Here is a 23248-nt window from a genome sequence, read left to right on the forward strand (position 1 = left end):
TTGTCGCAGCTGATGCCCCTCCCCCAGACAATTGACGTGTATTTAAGAGACCCGAGCACCTTTGTGTAAGATGTTAATTTGAGTGTTATCGCAAATAACCATGACTTATCAATACTTAACTACATGTATGAAATGCTTGAGCTTGACCATGAGCAGGTCCTCATTCCAGCACTTCTAGGGCACTGATAGAGTGAGCATTAGAGTAATGATAAAAAAGAAAAAGTGATCTCTGGGAAGACGGTTTAGCTACGTTCTTTTTTTCCTAAATTCAGATGTTTCCAAATATCAATTCTCTGATCACAAAGTCATGAATTATTATTACTATTATTGCTGATTTTGGAATTAATCATTATATAGATTACAAGGGATTGAATTATTTTCCATTAGAAATTGCAATGCATGCGAGTATGTGGGGGTTGGTGAGCACCTTATCAAGTACTGTATATCCATGCAATCAAAGGCTGAATTTCAAAGGAATGCTTGTATCTTGATTATTAAGGTCTGGACGGTTGTTAGTTGTCTTATTCAGTTGCTCAACTACTATTACGATTTGTGCATAGGTACATTTTCCAATGTGTTTGATTGAAAAGTATCGTACTTGGAACTTTCCATCAAGTTTATATGTACACTCTCCCTTAACACTATGCATTGCTTAAAGGTGGGTTCTCGTGTTTCATTAGCCTTATTAGGTTGCTTTTCTTCTAGTACAATATCAAAGTAAAAGTGAGGAGTGACTTAGAAAACATCTCCCTAGCTCTTGAACTTTATACCTTAGAAGCACATTTAAAAAAATATGTACTGATATATCCAGTACATCAAAGGATATGGATTTTATGATATTTTGGACTATTTCTCTCCTATTATGGTCATTGTTGATCAGTTTTCCGAATTGCACTATTTAGGACATGATAATCCAAGTGAACACAACCTTAGCGTGTTTAATCTGAGAACAGATCCTGTTGTATTATAGATAGGATGGAGCAATGTACAATATGTGTGGGTGAAAATTTTGTACTTGTTTCCAGATCTCATTACTCGCTTTTTCCCCTCGTCGTATAGAGGGCGCTTTTCTATGTTCCTTCGAATATCTTTTTCTTTGTTGCCAAGCAGTAATGACAAATGACCAGAAACCATTGATTCAGAACTTAGCAGTGTGTATCCATTAGGATTCTAAAGTATGCTAGTATCCCAAAAGACAGTGCCTGAACGGTATCGTATCGCGGCATCTTCCTCTGGTGGTAGGTTGATGGTTCAAATGTCAGATTTTAGGGATTAAAAGCCTTATAAGCGCAAAATTTATACAATAAATTGTACATAGATTAACATGTATATTCACATAGTAAAGTCCTATTTACTTGGTACAATTTGGGGATGCATAGCAAATGCCTGAAGATCACATGAAATATTAATATATTTGACAATCCTGTGTCATTCACTCTTTCATAGACTGCAATGTTCTTGATACATCATCACTATTGTTGAGAGTTTTTGCAGTGAGCAATTGCAGCATCAATAGAACCTTCAGTGTCAGAACCAGAGCTGATTCTCCTCTTATGAAGATCCAGCCCACGAACCCCGTTTGTGTCAAAAGAGAATGAAGATGACGATGAACAAGAAGAACATGAGGAAGATAAAGAAGCAGAATACGAGCATTTATTCATAGAATGATGCCTGATCTCCCCATGAAATGATCTCCGGTGGCTAAAATTGAATGGATCCTCTTGTCTGATAGGCCATCCTGATCTTCTCGCGGAGTTCTTAGCTTTCTTGCTTGAACGGTCAGTTTCACCTTTTGATATGTTTCCCGGATCTCCTTTATTGGCAGCTGTTTTGACAATGGACTCATCAGAACAACTAGACTTGGAAAACAAGGATTTCAAATGTGTGCCAGCTAACAACTTCTTGATCAGCCTGAGCTTCTTCTTAGGCCAAGACTTCTTGGGAACTTCACCAACGTTGAATTTCTCATCAGTGAGTTCAGCAAAGAGATGATCATCAAGCTGCTTATCACTAGTACTCCTAAACGACTCCGATGGAGAAACATCGCATGATCGAGATATCGAGGTTGTGGTGGTAGTAGAGGGCTGGAGAAGATTTTGCAGCATTTGTAAACGTGGTGGAAGATGCAGAGGGAGGAGTTTTCCTTTGTAAAAAAGCTCATCAGCCGGAAAAATAGAGGTTTCACTCTTTTGATTATTGGAGAAGAACTCGAATTCTATATCTTGTGGTGGAGGAGGAGGAGAAATATTTATCGAATGCCGAAACAAGTTGGAAGAAAAAGAGCTTAAATCCATATCGATATAGCCCTCATCCTCATCTTCTTCTACATGTTTATAGTTAGGGGCCATTTTATCTTCTATTCTTTTTCTCAGCAGCTTTTGAAGAGTTGGTTTAGAATGAATGAAACTATGAGAGTCTAACCTTCTTATATATGCGCGCTGATGCATGCTTTATGAGTTATGACTAGGAAAATATTATAAAATATCTTAAATATAACAAATATCTTGTGAATACTTGTAAAAAGGCCACTTAAGATCTTAGAGAGAGTTCGTCGATGTTGTTTTAATTTTGGAATTTTTTTAGAAGTATCATAAAGTTTAGCAAATTCTAATTCTAATAGATATAAAAATTCAACAGATTATATGTTATTTTTTAGTTAAATACTATTAAATTTTAAAAAATACAGATTATGAGTTAAATATATATCGATAACTAAGAAGAAACTTTTAATTTGTTACTGATTATCTCCGAATTATGATGAATTCTTAAAATATTCTATTAATTCATTTAATAAAACAGCTTGAATAATATCTAATAATTCAATAAATTTGTCGAAAGAAATACTTAATTAAAGATAATCTGCAATAAAATTAAAAATAATATGAAAAAAAAACATCATTGCATCAAAACTCTCATAAGTAATCAAAACCAAAACATATGAAAGGGGAGATTGTAACAATATTAACAATAAAATCTCAGACAGTTTTAGATTTTTATGTGGTGTAACATAGATAAAATATTTATATCAAACAGACATACTGAATTTTTGGACATTAAAATGTGCTGCGAAATCGAAATAGACATTTGAACAGTCCTGAATAGTATATATCTACCATCTTTTCCCAACAAACTTTTGGTTTGCTACTTAAAAAACTACAAACCCACTTGACACTGTACTTTGTCCTCTACGTAACATGACTAGTGCAAAAGTTCATGCGCGACTAGACAGACATTTGTGTCGATTACAATGAAACACCACTTGCTTCGATACCTCTATGCTTGCAGAAAACACAAGACACAAACTCAAAAACACCAAAAATGATATACATTCGATGAATCAAACTTGGGTCAAATTCCATTCAATCTAACAAACGAAGCTGTCAATAAAACTTTTACTATTTGGAGTGTTGTAAACATCCCCGACTAATTTTTAATTAATCCATAAGACTGACTTATCGATTATATTTTGATTTGACTAAAAATTTCTGATATATTCAAAATATCCGATATATCACCTATAAATCCTAAATCATCAATCAGGGTCGGCCCTAGAGATTTAGGTAACCTAGACGAATTTTGAAAATAGTGTCCCTATTTTTCAAGATCGTAAAGGAAAATTTACATACATTCAAATCAATATACAATGACATAATCAAAAACATTGTTTTAAGTTTAACAACGAAATTAATTCAAATGCATGTAAATATATAAATACATAAATTTATCACTATATACTACACATGCATAGGTTTTTTGGTGCCCGGATAATGGTGCCCTAGGCGTTCGCCTTGATCGCCTTAGCCAAGAGCCGGCCCTGTCATCAATCGATTAGTTCCGGTTTCCGATTTCTACCGTAAGTCTGTGATAGCTTAATGTGCACACTTTCTAGACAGACTATGAACAGTTTGCATGAAGATAGATGTTTGTTATATGGAACCAACACATTGGACCAGATAATAGGTCTTTTTGATGGGCCAAGCTAGAGCTTATACTTCCATTCAATGAATAATGACTTTATATCTTTCTTGATAGTGAAACAAGTAGAGGCTAACCAGTCTGCAAACCAAGATAGATACTCGTTCTAATAATTTGAGTTCCAAGACACATTCATCACACCAGGACATTGACATGGTTCCAACTTTGTTGCCAAGCCGTTCTTCGCGTTTGAAACTCCTTGGAGACAGGATTAGTCCCGTCCAAATCCAATGTGATGAAGACACCTTACGTGGAAACTAAAAGATATTAAAATGAAAACGGCAATAACATTCCACGTAAGGTGTTATTGATGAGAAAATTTAAAATTGTAGAGAATTGCTTAAGGTTTCTAATTCAGTGACAAATTGTGATCCAAAAGTTCTTATACAAAATGAATGAATTACAATTGACTCTCAGCAAAGATAAGGATCAGCGAGTTCAGCAGAACGATGAGGCATGATAATTAAATGTCGTAAATTCTTTGGATACCCTCTGTTACATACTCCAAGCACTAGCATCTTGCTTCAATAACAACAAACCTGTACCGTTGTACGTGTTATTGATGTCTGGTAATAGCATTCTTCAATAATTCCATGCATTGTGATCTTCCTGCAAATACAGAGAATAACTTTAAAAGACACTATGTCAATTCAATACAGAGCAACAATTAGCTGCCTTTTGTTAGATCATTCTCTTAAAAGGAATGACAATTCGAGTTCATTTGCCTAATAGATTTATACGAAAGATAACTTGATTCAGACCTTCCTGTAAGTAAGGGAACTCCTCAGTGTCTCTGTTACCTGATTAAAATTCGGAGGAAAGAGTGCTTTGATATTCTTTGATACACAAAGCCGATCACAGAGCTTGCCAAACTAGCCTGATAACGAAAATCCATTGCTATGGACTATGGTTGTGCAATATTACCTTTAAACACTTTATCTTAAATTCGTGAGGTACTTTGTTTATAACTGCCATCAGCAAACTAAAACTCAAAACAATCAGTATATTTCAATTCTATCTAGCATGATCTATCAGACAGTTATGCAAATGAAACTTCAGTAGCAAGTTATGTCCTGATTCAGAAGGTTAGGAAGACAAGCTTGGATAGATCATAGATGTAGTGTTAATCTGAAACCTAAGATATCAGAAATTTGCAAGTACTAATAAAATATCTCTAAGTGAGCTGCACGTGTATACATTCAGTTCCCGGCAATTTTTTCATCTTAACCTATGTGGGACTACGCGAGCTTCTGTCCACCTCGCTAATAATTCATCTAGCTTGTGGCATCTAATCATAATAGAAGAATATGGTGTGTCGCTGCTGTACAAACATCAAACTTCTCTTGGATGGGAGTGGTCAGTTCCTAACATCATCTGATACATGATTTGCAAGTTTCAGTGAAGGCAATGTCTCAAAACGTGTCACATACATAGACTTTGCAGGTTTCTATGCGTAGCTCAGTAAAGTTAATCTAATGAAGGAGCTGAATTCTACTTCCATGCTTTATCTTGCATAGCTACGATGTATCTATATTTTACATTCTTTAAATGTGCAGAGCTCAAGTTATGAAAGCAGTTATCAAAGTCTCAAGTTCTGCTCGATTCATTTGAATAATGAGGCTAAGTAGTAGTGCGTGTCTGTGTGTGCGCGACGGGAATACCAGTTCAATGATAAATAGACTAGATTTGTGCATGCAAGAGCCAGGTGTAGATAATGTATCTGCAAATGTTGAGTGAGATAAGAAGGAAAGCGAGCACAGATCATTAGTGTCGAGCCAGCAAAAGAAAGTAAACTGAGAAACAAGAGTTCTAGGTAAATATAAGCAGGATCATTTTATAAAAAAGTCGATGGAGCAGAAGCTCAAATTACAAAAGCCTGTCAATAGTATATTCATATGATTTGCCTAAACAAATAAAAAACAAGCACAATTCTTCAACTATAATTATCTGACAAACTAAAAGCATATGCCCAACTATTACAAAAGCAAATCCAATAATGGCTTGTTAAAAGCTAGAAGTGCGGAACTCTGAATTTCCACTCCCCCTGCACAGGATTATATGACACAAACTCTGCACCTTGTTGAGCTGTCTTCTGCATCAGCTTCTCTTTGAACTTGTCAACGTTTGGACCATTTACGTATTGTTTCCCAGTTTTCCTATCAACAACCTTTATGTTGCATAGAGTTATCTCTGCTGCTTTGTTTAAGCCTTGCCCAACTGGTGGTTTCTTGCCTTCGTCCATATAAACAATTACCTCGCGATTTCTGAACTCAATGTAAGATTCTAGATCAAGCTCCCTCACGTCTGTCTCTTCTAAGAACTTAATGCTTCCATAACCCTGACGTCCAACAACAAAGCCCTTCACATGGCTAATGAACCCTGGTTCATAGCTTTCTTTAGTTGCCAATTCCTCCACTCGTGGCTCAAAGTAGTAGTCACTGTTCTTGAGCTTCGGCATCAGCCCATTAAGATTTGAAGAAATTTTCTTTCTGATTGGATGATTGCCATGAACAGAATTAATGTTATGGATATTTTCAGCAGCATCTGTCTCGCTAGAAATTCCTGTAACAGTTCGAGGGAAGCAGCATGAATTGCAAATTAATGACATGGCAGCAGAATAGAAATCAACACACTACAAGACACTAGATCTAACTACACTCGCAGCACACTTTTCTTGTCTTCTTAATATATAATCAGGACAATTATAGACTTTGCAGTATTAACTATTAAGGCACAATGTCACCAAATTCTTGGTATGTACCATTCCTATAACTAGTATATAACTAGGTTGCTTATGCCAAAAAATACAGATTAAGAAAGAGGGATCATATCTTCATATTAATAGAATACAGATCGCATAATCTACCAGAAGAGAGATTCGTATAAATTGTTCTTGAAATTAGATTTAGTGAGAGTTTTCACATAGTCATTTACAACATGATAAAGATAACAGAATAATCTAAAGAAACAGCCCACCAATTTGTGAAAAAGTGTAGACATGCCTCCATCTCTAATAAAGTACATAGCTCCTTCAAATTTCAGTTAAGCGAGAAACACAAAACTTAATTAGTTATGGCTGAAGAGATATATATGTTTTGTCAATGGACTTACCATCTTTATCTTGATTTACGGAACCATCCTGATCAGGCGCAGGCGTAGACGACTCCACTTCACCTGAAACAAAATTAAACCAAATTGACAACGTAGTACATATAACTATACAAGTTCAATATACTTTTATGCTTTATTTTTTTTATTAGCCATTGATTTTAATCTATATATACAAACACATATGCATTATGCAAATTTTACCAGGCACCTACCATTCTTATAAGTATCAGAGGATGAATTATTTCCAAAGGATGTGTTATTGAAGTTGACCCTTAGCTTCATATCTTCATAGAGACCAGAAATAAAAACTTTTGGATTACTCCTCGGCAGAAGTGGAGCCTCCTTTCTGGCAGAGGTAGGAGTCTCCTGAGCGTCATCAAAAAATGCCACCTGCATATGCATATTTTCATGGTATTATTCTACCCATTAATGAAAAAGGAAGAGAGCGAACATAATATAATAGTTAGAAGATACTGATCTCAACTTGTCTTACAGATCTTACCTTTGGACCATCACTTCTAGGTTTGTATTTTTGTATTGGCAGCGATCTTTTTCTGTGATATGTTAAGTGTCTAATACTCAGCAAAGATGGACTTCTTGCAGGAGCAGGCTTGTCACAGACCTACAGGAAAGAAAATAAGCAGTTACAACAAAGGTGATGGCTTTAGGACAGCAAAAAACTGTTAAATACCAGGGACTTGTGTTGAAGGCATTTAAGATACAGATATGCATTGCTCCAACACATACTTGTTCTGACAACAGTACCTCCAACCCTCACAAATATCGCAGATGCAATATCTCATTGTCAATATCTTGATCCTAAATCCAAATTCCATTCATTGTCAAAATGTTGATTGTATCAATTTGCCATGTGCCCATATATAAACTTATACATTTTTTTAGATTTTTAAAATACTAAATAGTATTTGTAAAAAATCCAAAATCTAGCTATATGTCCTCACCCCTCAATCGCTGCTAGGATGTAGGTAATTATTTACGAGCAAAATATAACATTGCTAACTCATGAAAATAAAGTAATTTATGGTAAATGCTACATAATGGCAATGAACTGTACAGATGTACGAGAACTTACAGGCATACAAGAAATTCCATATCTTAAAGGTGGTGCAGTCCTAGTCCCTTCAGTTAACATAGAAGCTGCTGATGAACTGCTAGCTGAGGGATATTGAGGTGAAGTTGGGGTGGGTAGACTGGATATAAATGAGGATTTATTAGGTTCAGATATGGAGACAGGCTGAGTTACTGAAATGGTGGGTGCACTACATGAGCCATTATAAGATGGATTGGGACTGATCAGTGGGCTAAAGGGAGCTACATAGGAAGTGGTTGTCACTGTTGTGAACCATGGATTAGACGGGACCGAAGGAGGTACATGATTCAGAAATGAGTACTGTCCGATTGTAGGAGGCGTCAGTGTTGTGTCAAATGAACTGGATGAGACTGAAGGAGGTGCAGGATTCAGAAATGAATTCGGTACGATTGAAGGGGGATTTAGTGGTGTGTCAAATGGATTGGATGGGACTGAAGGAGGTGCTGGATTCAGAAATGAGTTCTGTATGATTGGAGGGGGCTTCAGTGTTGTGTGACTGTCAAATGGACTGGACGGGACTGAAGGAGGTGCAGGATTCAGAAATGAGTTCAGTACTGTTGAAGGGGGCTTCACTGCTGTGTCCAATGGATTGGACGGGACTGAAGGAGTTGCAGGACTCAGAAATGAGGTCTGTACGATTGGAGGGGGCTTGAGCGTCGTCTCAAATGAATTGGACGGGACTGATGAAGGTGCAGGATTCAGAAATGAGTTATGTGCAATTGAAGGGGACTTGAATCTTGTATCAAATGGACTGAATGGGACTGGAGGAGTTGGAGGATTAAAAAATGAGTTTGATGTTTTGGAAAATGGATTAAATGGGGCAGGAGGTATAGGACTCAGAAATGTGCTATCCTTTCTAGCAATAGGATTTCTCAAATCATTTGACTGTATTACCGCAGGAAAAGCACCACCACCTGCAAAAGTTCAAAATAATATGAGAATCTCAATAATATTGTCTTAGTGCCAAAGAATACGGATATAGAGGAAAGTTATATAAAACATACCTTCAGCATTGAGATGATGGTCTTCCCACCTCAATTCGTCGTAGCTTTTATTTTGATAAGCAGGCATGGCACAGATGGACACCAATTTTTGTGCACCTTTATCATCCTTTATAGTAGTTTTAGAATAAGATGTTACTCTACTTCCTCGTTTCTCCCAAAAACTTGAGTTATCAGTCTTTAGAGGCCCAATAATGGGTGCTCTGACTTGGTCCTCTGGAAAGAATAGGATTAGTTTCCAAATACTTCAATATATATCATGATGATGATAATCAGAACTGTAAGAGATCCCTATATATGTTCAAAGGTATACGAATTACTATAAATTTTACCCGATTGAGAAGAATTCGATAAAGGCTCACCAGAGAGGGAGCTCTGTGTTCCAAAAGAAAACGTATAAGTTCCAGATGAGAGGCTTGTATCCCATGGCACAGTTGTTTGCCCAGAAGATGTCATGCAACCAGAACCAAACCGTGATGAACTTGATGCAATAGAGGCAGGAACCTGAGAAGATGTGGTAGATCCTACCATGTTCGGAAAGGAAAATAACATTCAATCTGATAAACGGCTGAAGAACTAGATTGTAAATAGTATACAATAAAAGGTAGAAACAAGTGTTAAAGAACAGGCATACCAATAAAAAAATATCATATAATCTGAATAACATAAAAAAAATAAAAAATACAACTGACTAGGAAAAGTAGCCAAATATCTATACATAAAAAAAAGATGGATAAAAAGACTCCAGGCACTGTAAAATTACACATACAAAAAAAACTCACGCTCTGTAGGATTTGAACCTACGCCATGGCATACTGAAAGCCAACGTTCTACCAAACTGAACTAAGAGCGCAATCTTCTTTTGTAAATAAAGTTAGTTGTTAAGAATGCCAGTTTTATTAAGAGTTTCCCTTTGCATAGAGAGAAGGTGATAGACAGCAAGAGGGGTCATACAGTAATAAAGTGGTTAAATTTTCCATTTACATGTTATGTTTCATTTAGTCACTAATTTAGTGCACATGAAGCAGTTTTTAAAGAAAACAAAAACATATAAGTGCAAGCTGATCAGACAACTTATATCAAGAAAGTTCAAACCATAGTAACCAATGACACATACTATCATGTCCACTTAGGTATTTTACGATGCAACTTTAAATATAATAAAATGGATTTAACAATAATCTCATGAGCACCCAAACCTGTTGATGAACTCCATAAAATAGGAGATGATGAAGTTGCTCTTGATGCAGAAGAAACACTAGCCGGGATAGAACCGAATGTGAGATGAAATCCAAATGGACTACTAGACGGGGTTGTCGCAAACAAGCCCGTTGATGTTCCACCATTGTTAATAACAGACCCAAAAATATTGCTTCTTTGGCCAATTGAACTGCTAGGCGCTGTTTGCCCTAATACACCCGTTGATGTTCCTCCATTATCAGGAACAGACCCAAAAATATTGCTTCTTTGCCCAAATGAACTGCTAGATGCTGTTTGACCAAATACACTCGTTGATGATCCACCGTTATTCGGAGCAGAACCAAAAATATTGTTTTTTTGCCCAAATGGACTGCTGGATGCTGTTAGACCAAATACAGCCGTTGATGTTCCACCATTATTAGGAACAGACCCAAAAAATTTGCTACTTTGGCCAAATGAACTGCTGCTAGACGCTGTTTGCCCAAAAAGGCCGGTTGATGTTCCACCATTATTCGACCCAAAAAGATTGCCACTTTGGTCAAATACACTGCCTCCAAATACGCCCGTTGATGTTCCACCATTATACGGAGCAGACCCAAATAGATTGCTACTTTGGCCAGATGAGCTACCTCCAGATACGCCTGCTAATATTCCACCATTACTTGGAGCAGTCCCAAAAATATTGCTACTTCGGCCAAATGTGTATTGGGATCCAGATGAACCAGTAGATGACACATTCGGATTAATACTTTGTCCAAATCCAACTGGGGATCCAAAGCCATTGGCAGATGAACCCATAGAGGCTGTCAAGAAAACAGAAGCATACGTTAATTGTCTTATTATGACTGTCAATTGTTCAGAAAATCATAAACAAACGGTATAAACAAGCAAAAAAAGAACAAGATTTCCAATACATTGCATAAAAAATCAGCATCATAATGTGTTGCCTGTAGAATGTAGCGTATATAAATCTAGTTCTTATTTGCTACAATGTGTTCAATGTAGCATAACTGAAAAAGTCTAATTATTTGTCCCAATAACACAAGTATATTACAGTACAGAAAAAACGTAAAAACCAGATTATCAAAAGAACATAATTGTGAGTACTGAGAGCACCCAAACCTGATGAAGAACCCCATATAACAGGAGATGATGGAGTTCCTTGCATCGATCCAAATGGAATCGCAGATGGAACATTCGAATTGGTAGTTTGTCCGAATGACAATGGTGATCCAAAGGCACTAGTTGATGAAGCTGCTTAAAAAACAGAACAAAAAAGAAAAAAAAATCAGTTATATGTTCACCGCGACAATTTAATGACTAGTCCATAGGCTTTACCAACTGCCAAGTAATTTTTCATCCTTATTATTTGACAAATTATTCAGGTTAAACAAAAAAGAAACAGGAGGCACTATATGAAATCCAAAACATAGCATTAAGACATACAAACAGAATTATTATAATGTGTTGCATAATTGCATAGTTGCATGTGTGTGTGAGAGAGAGAGGGGGGAGAGGGAGAGAGGGGAGAGAGAGAAGGAGAGAGAGAGAGAGAGAGAGAGAGAGGGAGAGAGGGAGGGAGAGAGGGAGAGAGAGGGGGGGGGGGAGAGATGCAGAAAATTGTGTGCAATAAAAGGACATATACAGAATGGTGCATGATGAAAGAAAAATAAAACAGAGAGAAGGATCTGCGACGATGGATACTTACGATTTGAGGAAAACATGGTGGAATGACGGGAGAGAGAAAAAGCAGAAGAGATATTGTGGGGTATGAAGGATCAAGTATGTGGGATGGGTTTATATACACATACATACACATGTAACATGTACACGCGACGCGAGTAGCTTTGAACTTAAGCAGGACTCGTGCAAAAACGTGTCGCTTACTTTTTAAGCTCTTGTTTACCGCGTATTTCTACGGTTTCTTTTGTTTGCCTGTTATAACTAAAAAAAGGATTTTTGATCAAAAAAAAAACTTAAAAAAGGATAGTATAATTCTTTAATCTTTTTCACTTTTTTTTTGATAAGCAGCATTATATATCATAAAAATATAAGTGGATAATAGCTATCCACCTATCAAACATCCAACAGAATTAGGGCTTGACCCCTTTAGCATGAAATCTGAATATTACAACCCAACAAAGGGCTATAACTCTACGCAGAGAGCAATAAAAATCCATCCAAAAGATACGAATTAAAATAGCATAATTAAACTAGAACTGAAAATAAAAGCATGCAGGAGAGAAGAAGATGAAGGGACCTCGAGCAAACCCTAAGCCCCTCTCCATCTTACAGCAGCTCCATCACATCACCGAGGCTCCTTACTCAGTCGATGTCGAGCAAGTCTTCACCCTCCTCTGGTGCTGGAGCCATTCCCTGGGCCGCTGCTGCGTGATCCTCCCCTTCCTCAGCCTCATCCTCTGCATGCACTTCATCCATAACCACCTCCTCCTCTTGCAGCTGCAGATAATCCTCCTCATCAAGGACCATGAAATTACCTCCGATGAAATCAAACCCATGTCGAGGTGCCAGAGTTCACTGACCCGTCCGAATGGCCTATACATCCTTACTGCTCTGAACTTGGTTTCAGCTCCATTCTCTGCAAGATATCGAGCCAGATTGTTTTGGCTGGCTCTGATTTGCCTCTTTCGAAGGACGAGGTTGCAGTCCTTCAGTCTCTAGTTCAACTGCTTAATCACTCCCCTGTGTCTATGATCCACAAACCAACGCCAATCATCCCAATCCCTCAAGGCCTCCCTTGATTCGGTTTCCAGCTCCAGCCTGTTACGACCTATCTTGATGGCCAGCTGCAACCCTAGGACCAGAGCCCAGAGCTCGTTTGCCCTGTGATAGAGGTTGCCCAGAGTACCAGTGATCATGGCAAGGATCACTCCATCCTCATCCCTAATCACCACTCCCACCCCTGTGGTGTTACCGTTTGGTAGTGGTGCATCAAAATACACAGCATGGACGTTGATTTTGGCAAATCCTATGCTGGGAAAATCCCATCCCAAATCCATAGTGAAGATACGAAAAGTTTTTGAAAAGTTTTTGAAGAGAATGGAGAGTGAATAGAGTGATAGTAATGAGAAATGAGAGAGCTGGTGAGGTTTGTATATACTTGGGACTGATATAATGCCATGTAATGATGATTGGTAGCTTTTGATCTTCTCAAAAAATCTGGGAGCAAGCAAGCGTTACCTCATTGGTCAAATGCAACCTAACCTCCTCGGGAATGTGCACAGGTAGAGTGTGTGTTGCTCAAGAAATATGCCAGGCTTGTGGGATTGATTCTAGTGGAAAAATGAATCGGTTCTGGCCAAACTAATGATTATTAGAAATTAATAAAATTAAAACTTCACAAAATGTGAAAATTTTAAGATTATTAGCACCAAGCATGTAATGAATACGCCCTATTCACTCCTTGGGCCGCCAGCTCATGGGCTGAAGTGAGGTTTTCTCTTGAAGAGTAACCTATTTTAATATATGGATTCTTAATAAGCCCAATCCAATCTGCATGGTCCTCAAAAGTACCATTTCCCGCTCTGCTTTTCTGGAACTCATCAACAAGAGTTAGGCAGTCTGTGATGATTTGTAAACGACCCTGAATTGATCTTTGGGATATAAAGGATTTGTAAGCAAAGATAATTGCCTCTCTTTCAGCTTCTTTAGGGGAGGATGCCTTGGAAGGCCCAGAAAAGATGAAGATCGGGTTCTGGTTTCTGTCTTCAATGTATCCTCCTATACCAGCTGAGTGAATATTGTTGTTGAATTTCCAGGAGCCATCTGTAAACGCTTTGAACTCTGCATTCCACCAGACTAGATCTTGATAAGTTCCATTTTTGTTATGTAGCATTCTTGCTCCCATTGGATTAACTTGCCACAAATTATATAGTTCTTCAGTAAAGTTCAGTTCTGCTCTCAGCCATTTGAAACTTCTGAATTTGATCATAGCTGATGTTGAATTTATTGTTTCCCAGTAGTGGTTGAAAATTAAATTGTTTCTTCTCAACCACAAGGACCACAGGATTGCTGCAACACTGGCCTTCCAAGCTGCTGATACCATTATCCCTTTAAAAATAGATAAGGTCTCTTTAAGAGAATTTCCTACTTTAGATTTTTGAGTTGCATTAAGAGACCACCAATTTGCAACCATGCACCAAATCGATTTTGCTTCCAAACTATTCCAAAAAATGTGGCTCACAGATTCAGTGACTCCCCTACATCTTGGGCATTCCTTACTGAATTCATCACCCAATCTAAGGTTAATACTTTCATTTGTAGGTAATGCACCAGCCTCTAGCTTCCACAGAAATGTTTGAATCTTATGGGGGACTTTGATTTTCCAGATTTGATTCCAATTTCCAATGAAGTGTGGATCTTCAGCACTCATTATTTCAATACTAGACTTTGTGTTGTAAGCTTCTCCATTGACCTTCCAGAATACTTGATCTTCACTAGAGTTGAGACTTATTGACCGAACTAAGGCTTCAATTTCTCTGACTTGTTCTTTTTCCCAGCTCCTAAGCTCTCTTACCCATTGGAAGTCCAGAGTGTGAGATAATTCCCAGGCTCTTAGTGGATCCTGTATACTGTGATTTTTCCATGAGGATAATCTATATAGTCTTGGGTATTTGAGCTGCAAAGGTCCAAATGAGTTCCAAGGATCTTCCCAAAATAGAATTTTATTGCCCTTACCAATTTTCCATTGAATTTTGTCTGCACTCATCATGTTTGAGAAAATAGGATCTAAATTAATGCTGCTGACTCCTTTAATAAAAGGAGAAGCTGAAGAAGAAGTAGTTGACCCTGAGAGAGATCTTTATGACAGCTCAAATTATATTTGTCTTTGATAACTTCATGCCATGGTTTTCCTCTATCCATATACCATTTCCACCACCATTTTCCCAGCAGAGCAATATTTTTCCATTCAATGTTAGCCAAACCCAGGCCACCTTTATTTTTTGCTAGGCAGATTCTGCTCCATTTTAGGAAATGTAGCCTTTTGTTAGCCCACAGAAAATCTCTCTTCCTTCTGTCTATTTGAGCAATGATACCTTTAGGAACCTTGTATATATTAAACCAGTAAATTGGCAGGCTATTGATGGTAGCTTTGATAAGTGTGGACCTGCCAGCCATGTTTAGATATCTGCTTTTCCAGCCAGCCAATCTTCTATCTATTTTCTGAATCAAGGGATTCCAGAAAGTGAGTGATCTTGGATTTGCTCCTATTGGGGCCCCTAAATATGTAAAAGGGAAGTGGCCAACTGTACAACCTAAAATATCAGCCCAAGATTGCAATATAGAGATGTCAACTCCCCTAGCATATAGAGCACTCTTGCTGAAATTTATTTTGAGGCCTCAAAGTAGCTGAAAGCATTGCAGGAGTCTTTTGCACTTGATTAAACTCTCTTCATTTTGTTGCAGAAAGAGAATTGTATCATCAGCAAACTGGAGATGGCTGATCTCTTTAGAGTTTTGCTGGAGTCTGATTCCTTTGATCACCCCTGACTCTCTAGCTTTAATCATCATCAGATTGAATACCTCTCCAATCTTTTTCACTTAATTATATTTTATTCTTGATTGGATATTTTAACAGGATATTTTCACTTTATATTATATTCTAGGTAGGGGTGAGCAAAACCGAACCGGAACCGAAAAACCGAACCGAACCGTGTAAATTCGGTCCGGTTCGGTCCTAATTTTCTGAAAATTCGGTCCATTCGGTCCGGACCGAATAGACCGAAATAAAGTTCGGTCCGGTCCGGTCCGTAAAAAAATATTTCGGTCCGGACCGAATAGACCGAAATATATATGATTTTAATTAATATTTATATTATATATCTTATATGTTATAATTATAATATCTAATTTGTAAATTTAATTATATCTATGTTTAATGAATTGGGGGTGATTAATTAATATGAAAATTTTAAAATAAAAGATGAATTTTAGTTTTATTTATAATATAATTTTTTATTTTAAAAATAATTTCGGTTCTTTCGGTCCGGACCGGACCGAACCGAATTATTTTGGTTCGGTCCGGTCCGGTCCATTATAAAACTTCGGTCCGGTTCGGTCCGAAAAAAATTAAAACTTCGGTCCTCGGTCTATTCGGTTCGGTCCGGTTTTGGACCGGACCGACCGAATGCTCACCCCTAATTCTAGGTACATTAATATTTTCAAAATTTTGTTATGTGATAGTTGATACGATGAAATAATCTTTAGTGAAATCATGATGAAATAATCTTTAGTGAAATCATATGTACGTGAGATATTATAAATCGGGTTTTGTATTAGATTTTTATTTTAGTTTGTTGATCTAAATTTAATTATAATTTATCTTATCCGTTGAATTTTTGTTTAATCTAGCTATAGTTGGAATTTGAATTCAAATTTGTTTGATAATAAATTTGCATATAGTTTAGTGCCTGATTCGAGAATTTAATAAAGTTTCCATATTTTCATCATTAAAAAAAGTGTTATAGTTTGTAATTTGAATTTGAGTTTGAATATAGATTCGGTTAATTGGATTTTTTGTTTATATTTTTATTATGGATTTTATTCGGATGTTGTTTTTAATTAGTTATAGTTATTAGATGATAATAATGATAATGATTTCATTCTTTATACTAACCGGATATTTCATGTTTTTAATTGCTTGCGATGCGATTTGTATCATCTCCGCTTTTACAAATTTCCCAATTTCCGTTTGGACCAACTCGTGGGCTTCAATGTTAAATTGGTCTCATATTATATGCTATGGTTGTTCCAGAAAAAGTAAAAACCAAATAGCCCATAACCCATCAATCCAGAATAGGCCCAATGATACCGAAGCATCCAGACCGTAGAAACCAGAAACCCCGTGTATCATCGTATTATAAAAGCTAAAGCGACAAAGCCAACAATAAACAATTTTCTTGAAATTGGGGCAGATCAAAAACTAGGGTTTTCGATTTTTCTCTCAAGGTACGAACATGCTGCCTTATTTTCTTTTCAATTGCATATGTTTACATGATTATTATCGTTCTATGTGATTGAATTTAATATATGTTGTGTATTTGTGCACGCCCTTTTTTCTGTATGTTGGATACCCATTGTTTTCTTGAAGAAATTGATTTGGGTTTGTGTGAAATCTTGATAATTGTTCCGAGCTTTAATCTTTCTTGGAAATTTTAAAACTTTTGGCTTCCCAGATAAAAGAATTTCGATTTATGTGGTTTATGTAATAGCTTTTGATTGGATTTGATCATTAAATGGTTAATTTTTTTTTATTTTTTTTGTGTTGATTTATTGTTTAAGAGGTATGGTGTCTTGGAGAGTGAATGCTGATTTTCTGTTAGTAATTCTGATTGAAACAAATGATGGATTTGAAAAAGTAATTAGTGTATTGTGGCAATGTGTGTGATGTATATAGCGGGTATGGTGAACTAATATTTGTTTGTTATGCTGTTTTTGATTTGTGCTACTTTCAAGAGTTAGTTTTGTGTGGTTGATTAAAGTGTCACTTTTTTATGGATTATATCTGTATTATATCGGGTTAGACTTGCAGACTCTATCTTTATCTGTGATTGTTTTTCTCTTAATGATTTTCATATATGTTCTTCTGGTGTGTGGCGATTATGTTCTTTGTTACTTGCCCCGAAATTTGTTCGATTAACATTGGCCTGTTGAGAATTCTACAGGGGAAATTTTCTAATGCGCTCAATTGATATATTTGTTATTCCTGCAGCTAGAAAATGCCGCGATATGATGATCGGTATGGAGCCACTCGTTTGTATGTTGGTCGATTGTCATCCAGGACAAGGTCAAGAGACCTGGAGCACATCTTTAGCAAATATGGGAGGTAATAACAATATATTACGGTACTTGGATGAAATATTTAGCTGAATCTCAGTTCTAGGCATTTACAGGATTGTGATACTAAATTAAAGATCGAGTACAATACTCTTATACTCAATTTAATGTTCTAGACTTCTCGTTGACTTCCAGTTTGTTTGAATCTTGTATTTTGTTCTTGAAGTCTTACCTTTATGTTTTTTTTCCGTGTACATATGATTTGTGTAGTTATTGTTTTGACTATATATAATTTAGTCATTAGTAGTTATTCATTTAAGATCACATATAAACTCTTTGAATTGATAGTTTAAGTTGTCTTTTTGAATGCCTTTGAAATGTGATAACTATTATGGAAACATTACCAGAATTCAGTCCTCAAACAATGCCGTTTTCTGGATATTACTCCTAATTCCTTATAATAGTTGAATGTAGGAAGCATACACAAGCTTTCCACACTTTTTCCATGTTCAGGTGTCAAAATAAAATAACGAATTTTCTATGGTGTGCCCATGGGCACACAATAGTCACTAACTTTCATGAAAATACTAGCTTCTGATTGGTGGATAGGTAATAAATATTAGTGGCCTCCCTGCATTCACACCAATTCCACCAATCAAAATAGCCCATTTTCATAAAAGTTTGTGATTATTGTGTGCCCTTGGGCACACATTAGAAAGACCGATAAAATAATGCTATCTGTAAAGGATCATTGTACCCCTAGATTGTTTTAACCAGATGGTATTGTTGAAGGTTTGTGGCCTTTTCCTTGACCTGGAGGTCAATGGTGGGAAGGTGGCCATGGTGGAATTGGTGGAGTCTTGCCAAGTGTTAAGAGACATTGGCGATTCCTTCTGTATTGTTATTGACTTTTTATGCAACCACCATTCTCAAACTGGTGTTTAGTTCGTTTTTCTTTTGGGGCGATGTATGATGCACTACCAAAAATTAAGTAATGATGGCCTTATTGTTTCTGGCAACCGTTTCCGCAGAGTGCGAGATGTGGACATGAAGCACGACTACGCTTTCGTTGTATGTATAATTCCCTATTGCTTCTCATCTCTTCTTTTTCGTTTTCTCTCTTTTTTTGTGGTCACGGTTTTATGATGATTATAAATATCTGATTTTAACTTTTATGGGATTCTGGTTGTGCTTTTGTTGGTTTTTGCTCTTTAAATTCGATATGCAGGATTTTAGCGACTCTCGGGATGCTGATGATGCAAGGTACAGCTTAAATGGCCGGGAAGTTGATGGCAGCCGTTTGATTGTGGAATTTGCCAAGGGGGTAAGCACTCTAAATTGGACACTTACTATATTTTCTTCGTTCGTTACATGTTACGTATATATATTAAGTCTTTTACACTCTTTCAAAAATATCTTGTGCTTTACTTGGTACAGGTTCCACGTGGTCCAGGTGGTTCTCGAGAATATCTGGGCAGAGGGCCCCCTCCTGGGTCTGGACGTTGCTTCAATTGTGGCCTTGATGGGCACTGGGCCCGAGATTGCAAGGCAGGGGACTGGAAGAACAAATGTTATCGATGTGGAGAGAGAGGTCATATTGAGAGGAGCTGTCATAACAGCCCTAAGAAGCTGAGGTAATCCTAAAATATTTCAGCTGCATATTGTTTCTATAACTGTGTCAGATATTTTTTGTTCAAGTTTTTCATATATCGTGCTTGATATGGGTTTCATCTGCAACGAGCAATACATTCCCTTTCGTCCATATGAATAAATATGCTGTAATAATTGCGAATTTGACATATTAATTTATAGACATTTATTGTATTTCTACAGCCGGGGTGAGAGGAGTTATTCCAGGTCACCAGTGAGATCTCACTCACGTCGCCGTGACAGAAGCTGGAGTCGGAGCTATAGCCGCAGCCGCAGCTACAGGTTAGCCTTTTGTTACTCGTAGCTTTGTCCTGCAGTTTAATATGAGATGATTCTTTAAAGTGCATTTAGGTCTAGCAGATACACAATGTTATATCCTCTGACCATGGTTCTGATTATACTTATTAAATGAATATGTATATCTTTTGAAGGGTCTGAAAGCATTATTAGCACACCCATTTTTATGCTGAAAAATGAGCTTAATAAGTTCATACAGTGTTATTAGAAGTGCATGTATATATGAGATGTGATGCGCACCTGGAGCGCATTCATTTGCGATGTGCCTTCAGTGATGCGCGCAAGGCGTGCTTATGTGCAGTTCATTTAGAAAGTGCAGGAGTAGCTCACTTCTGTTAAGATACACACACATAAACAGATTCTTTATTTTTGCATATGCATTATTCTCATCTTCTTACTGGTAAATATCTACTGTGTTATATACTGATTCTTGCATATTGATACACACACATATATAGATGCACACGTAGTATAGTGATATGTTTGTGTGCTGCTTTCTATATACTGATTTATGTATTCATATGATTCATGTATATACTGTTCCTTTTACTAAATTTCTTTCCTTTATATATGCCGATATGTATATATTAAGTAATTAATTAACACTCGGTAGATATATTCTTGTAATACATAGGCATACTGATTATGCATACTGCTTACTTATTACAGTTGATCTTCGTCTAATTGCATTAACTGATTAACTAACTTTGCTTTTCTTTGTTGTGATGACAAATTTGGTTGCTTTATTATTTAGATATCTTCGTATATGTAAATTACTAATATTTTGCATTATCCATCATTATATATGTTTACTTATTTGTCAACTGAGCTCATATTCTACAGTGGTATACCCTTGCCGTTAGTATTAATTTATGTGCAATAAAATGTTTGTGTCTCTGTGCACACGCAAGCGTGCCTGGGGCCATCTGTTGTCTAAGGTTGCAGTATATTTTCGTTATAGCCTATTGTTTAATACTTAGTACACTGTATGTTGACAGTCGATCAAGGTCTCCAAGAAGAGAACGAGGTGGTGAACGTGAGCGGAGGCGTCAGAGAAGTCCTAGCTACAGCAGAAGCCCGGAGCCAAAGGGTTCCCCACCTCTCTCCAAGGCGAGGAAGAACAGCCCAACACCTGTAGATGAAAGCCCCATTGAGAATGTTAGCCCTTCTCCGGAGAGAGCCAAAAGGGCTACTGAACAAGATGGGTATGAATACACTGAGAGCCTTCGAGGTAGGAGCAGAAGTCCTTTAAGCCCTGGAAGGTATACTCCTATCTCTCCAGGGAATGGCAGCCCTTTGGAAGCTAATGGCATAGCTAATGGAGCAGGTCGTAGCCCAGATGCAAAAGATGAGAGTCCTCATGAGGATGACTACAGTAATCGTTTCTCCCCAAGGGGCAGCGAGTCACCTTAGGGGCAGTGAGTCACCTTAGGTTGCTTGAACATTACCTGATGAATGCTTTAATCTTTATTATTTGCTAGCTATTAAACCATTATCGTACTTGTTAAAGACCTCCGATATTTGCTAGCTTGTTCTGGATTTTGTTTTTCTGAGGCTGGTACTCTTATTTAAACTTTTCTTTTGACAGTTATTTAAACTTATATAAAGCAAAGCGGTTTGTCCGAAAAAGAAGAGTGTTTGGAGTTTTTTTCTTCTTTTTTTTGTGTGAATGTTTTAAATAGCTATGAGGTCTGTTTCATGCTTGTAAGTATTGACCCTTGCCCTTGTACAGCTTTCTGTGATCGCTGGGGTAGAAGTTAGTTGCATATAGTGGTCCTTTATTTCTTGACTACTGATAAAAAAGCTAGATAGGTAACCTGGTTTTCTATGATACAAACCAATATCTGAAGCACAGCTAGAAGTTCAGCTTATGAGTTGTGTATGCCTTAAATTTATATTTTGCAATTTATCATGATTGCACTTGAATGAGCAGTAACCTTGCAAGTGGAACAAGTTGCTGCAAGAGATGCCCTTACCAGAATGCTGTGAGAGATGCCCTTTAAGTAGTATCTAATGCTGGCAGACCTTTGGCAGTTTTCTCATACCAGGATTTCTATTCCACTTTATTCTTTGCTTTTATTTGATCCCCTCAACTTTTAACTCCACCTTGAATAGATGATATTCCAGAAGGATCTTTGGTTTCAATGGATGTGTGTACAGTGTATATCATACCTTCAGAAAACAAGGTCTAGGTTAGTGGGAGTATAATATTTTGCTTAATATAGAGAAATGATGAGCCAAATTTCGAATAAGCATAAGCTGCTTTTCTAGAAAATGCTTTGCTCTGCAAAAGAGTATTTATAGGTAAAACTTTGAACCTTGGGTGGCAAAAGGAAAACAAACAAGTTGGAACTGGGATGTATCCTTACTCCAGTTCGGAGTCCGGCATAACAAGCTATAAATCTTCTTATCTCGCCTGGAATAGCGACGATAGTGAGGACATGGGCTTCTATGTTGAGCCATTTCCATATTGTCAAGAAGATTTCTTTTACAGGTCTGGTTTCTGCAAGAACTGGGAAGGAGAGGATGATGTATATGCTTCTGGTGCTGCTAATTTATTAGGGGATTACTTCTCCCGTTTTGTTTGGGATGGATTCAAGATTTCCGAGGGCTCTGATGCTTTCAATGACAGATATGATGATTTGAAAATGGTAAAAGATTTGTCTGATTTTGTTGGTTGGGACGAATATAAGTATTGTGAAGGCTCCGATGGTTTGGATATGGTAAAAGATTTGTACGGAGACAAAGAACTGTATGATAGTTATGGAAGTTCCGGTACAGAAAGAGAAACACAATTCAGGGCTGAACATATCCCTTGGTTTGATCGGGATTATGGATTTCAAGATAGGGTGGACGAAGACTGCGGTGCTGCTGAACTCAAGTCAAAATATAGCCAGAGTTGGGAATCATGGGATGAGATGGGACTATATGAGCAAATCTTTGGCGACTGGCATAATATGTTAAGATCAGACACTGAAGCAGGGTAGAAACTGAACTTACTTGAACTTCAACGACCGAGAGCCTGTGTCCATTTTTCTTTATGGGCAAAGTAGAAATATCTACAAATACATCAACAAGATATTGATCAATTCTTGCAAATTTTGGT

General features: G+C 37.1%; 3 protein-coding genes across 7 annotated transcripts; 1 reads left to right on the forward strand and 2 right to left on the reverse strand.

Moving 5' to 3' along the window:
• Positions 1-1472: 1472 nt before the first annotated feature.
• On the reverse strand, positions 1473-2348 carry LOC108212125 (probable membrane-associated kinase regulator 3). Its single transcript, XM_017383857.1, has one exon. The coding sequence runs from the start codon at positions 2346-2348 to the stop codon at positions 1473-1475; it is 876 nt and encodes a 291-aa protein (XP_017239346.1).
• Positions 2349-5782: 3434 nt separating this feature from the next.
• LOC108210876 (nuclear pore complex protein NUP98B) lies at positions 5783-12184 on the reverse strand. 4 transcript variants are annotated; one of them, XM_064090715.1, is made up of 10 exons: positions 12107-12184; positions 11521-11652; positions 10398-11201; positions 9561-9722; positions 9202-9414; positions 8180-9111; positions 7589-7708; positions 7299-7476; positions 7087-7149; positions 5783-6537 (listed from the first exon to the last, which is right to left on the reverse strand). In XM_064090715.1, exons 1-10 carry the CDS (start codon positions 12120-12122, stop codon positions 5987-5989), a joined length of 3171 nt encoding a protein of 1056 aa, XP_063946785.1. In that variant the 5' UTR covers positions 12123-12184; the 3' UTR covers positions 5783-5986. The 4 variants fall into 4 exon arrangements, with proteins under 4 accessions (XP_063946785.1, XP_017237817.1, XP_017237818.1 ...); XM_017382328.2 differs by having other exon boundaries at positions 9531-9722; XM_017382329.2 differs by having other exon boundaries at positions 11521-11655; positions 12107-12153.
• A 5062-nt stretch (positions 12185-17246) lies between these two features.
• LOC108215245 (serine/arginine-rich splicing factor RS2Z33) lies at positions 17247-21695 on the forward strand. Of its 2 annotated transcripts, none has more exons than XM_017387655.2 (7): positions 17247-17367; positions 18131-18244; positions 19227-19266; positions 19424-19519; positions 19633-19829; positions 20029-20127; positions 21141-21695. In XM_017387655.2, the coding sequence occupies exons 2-7, from the start codon at positions 18138-18140 to the stop codon at positions 21553-21555; spliced, it is 954 nt and encodes a 317-aa protein (XP_017243144.1). In that variant the 5' UTR covers positions 17247-17367; positions 18131-18137; the 3' UTR covers positions 21556-21695. The 2 variants fall into 2 exon arrangements, with proteins under 2 accessions (XP_017243144.1, XP_017243145.1); XM_017387656.2 differs by having other exon boundaries at positions 17308-17367; positions 18988-19266.
• Positions 21696-23248: the final 1553 nt, after the last annotated feature.

The sequence above is a fragment of the Daucus carota genome, chromosome 3 (assembly GCF_001625215.2).
Source record: "Daucus carota subsp. sativus chromosome 3, DH1 v3.0, whole genome shotgun sequence".
NCBI classification, from domain to species: Eukaryota; Viridiplantae; Streptophyta; class Magnoliopsida; order Apiales; family Apiaceae; genus Daucus; species Daucus carota.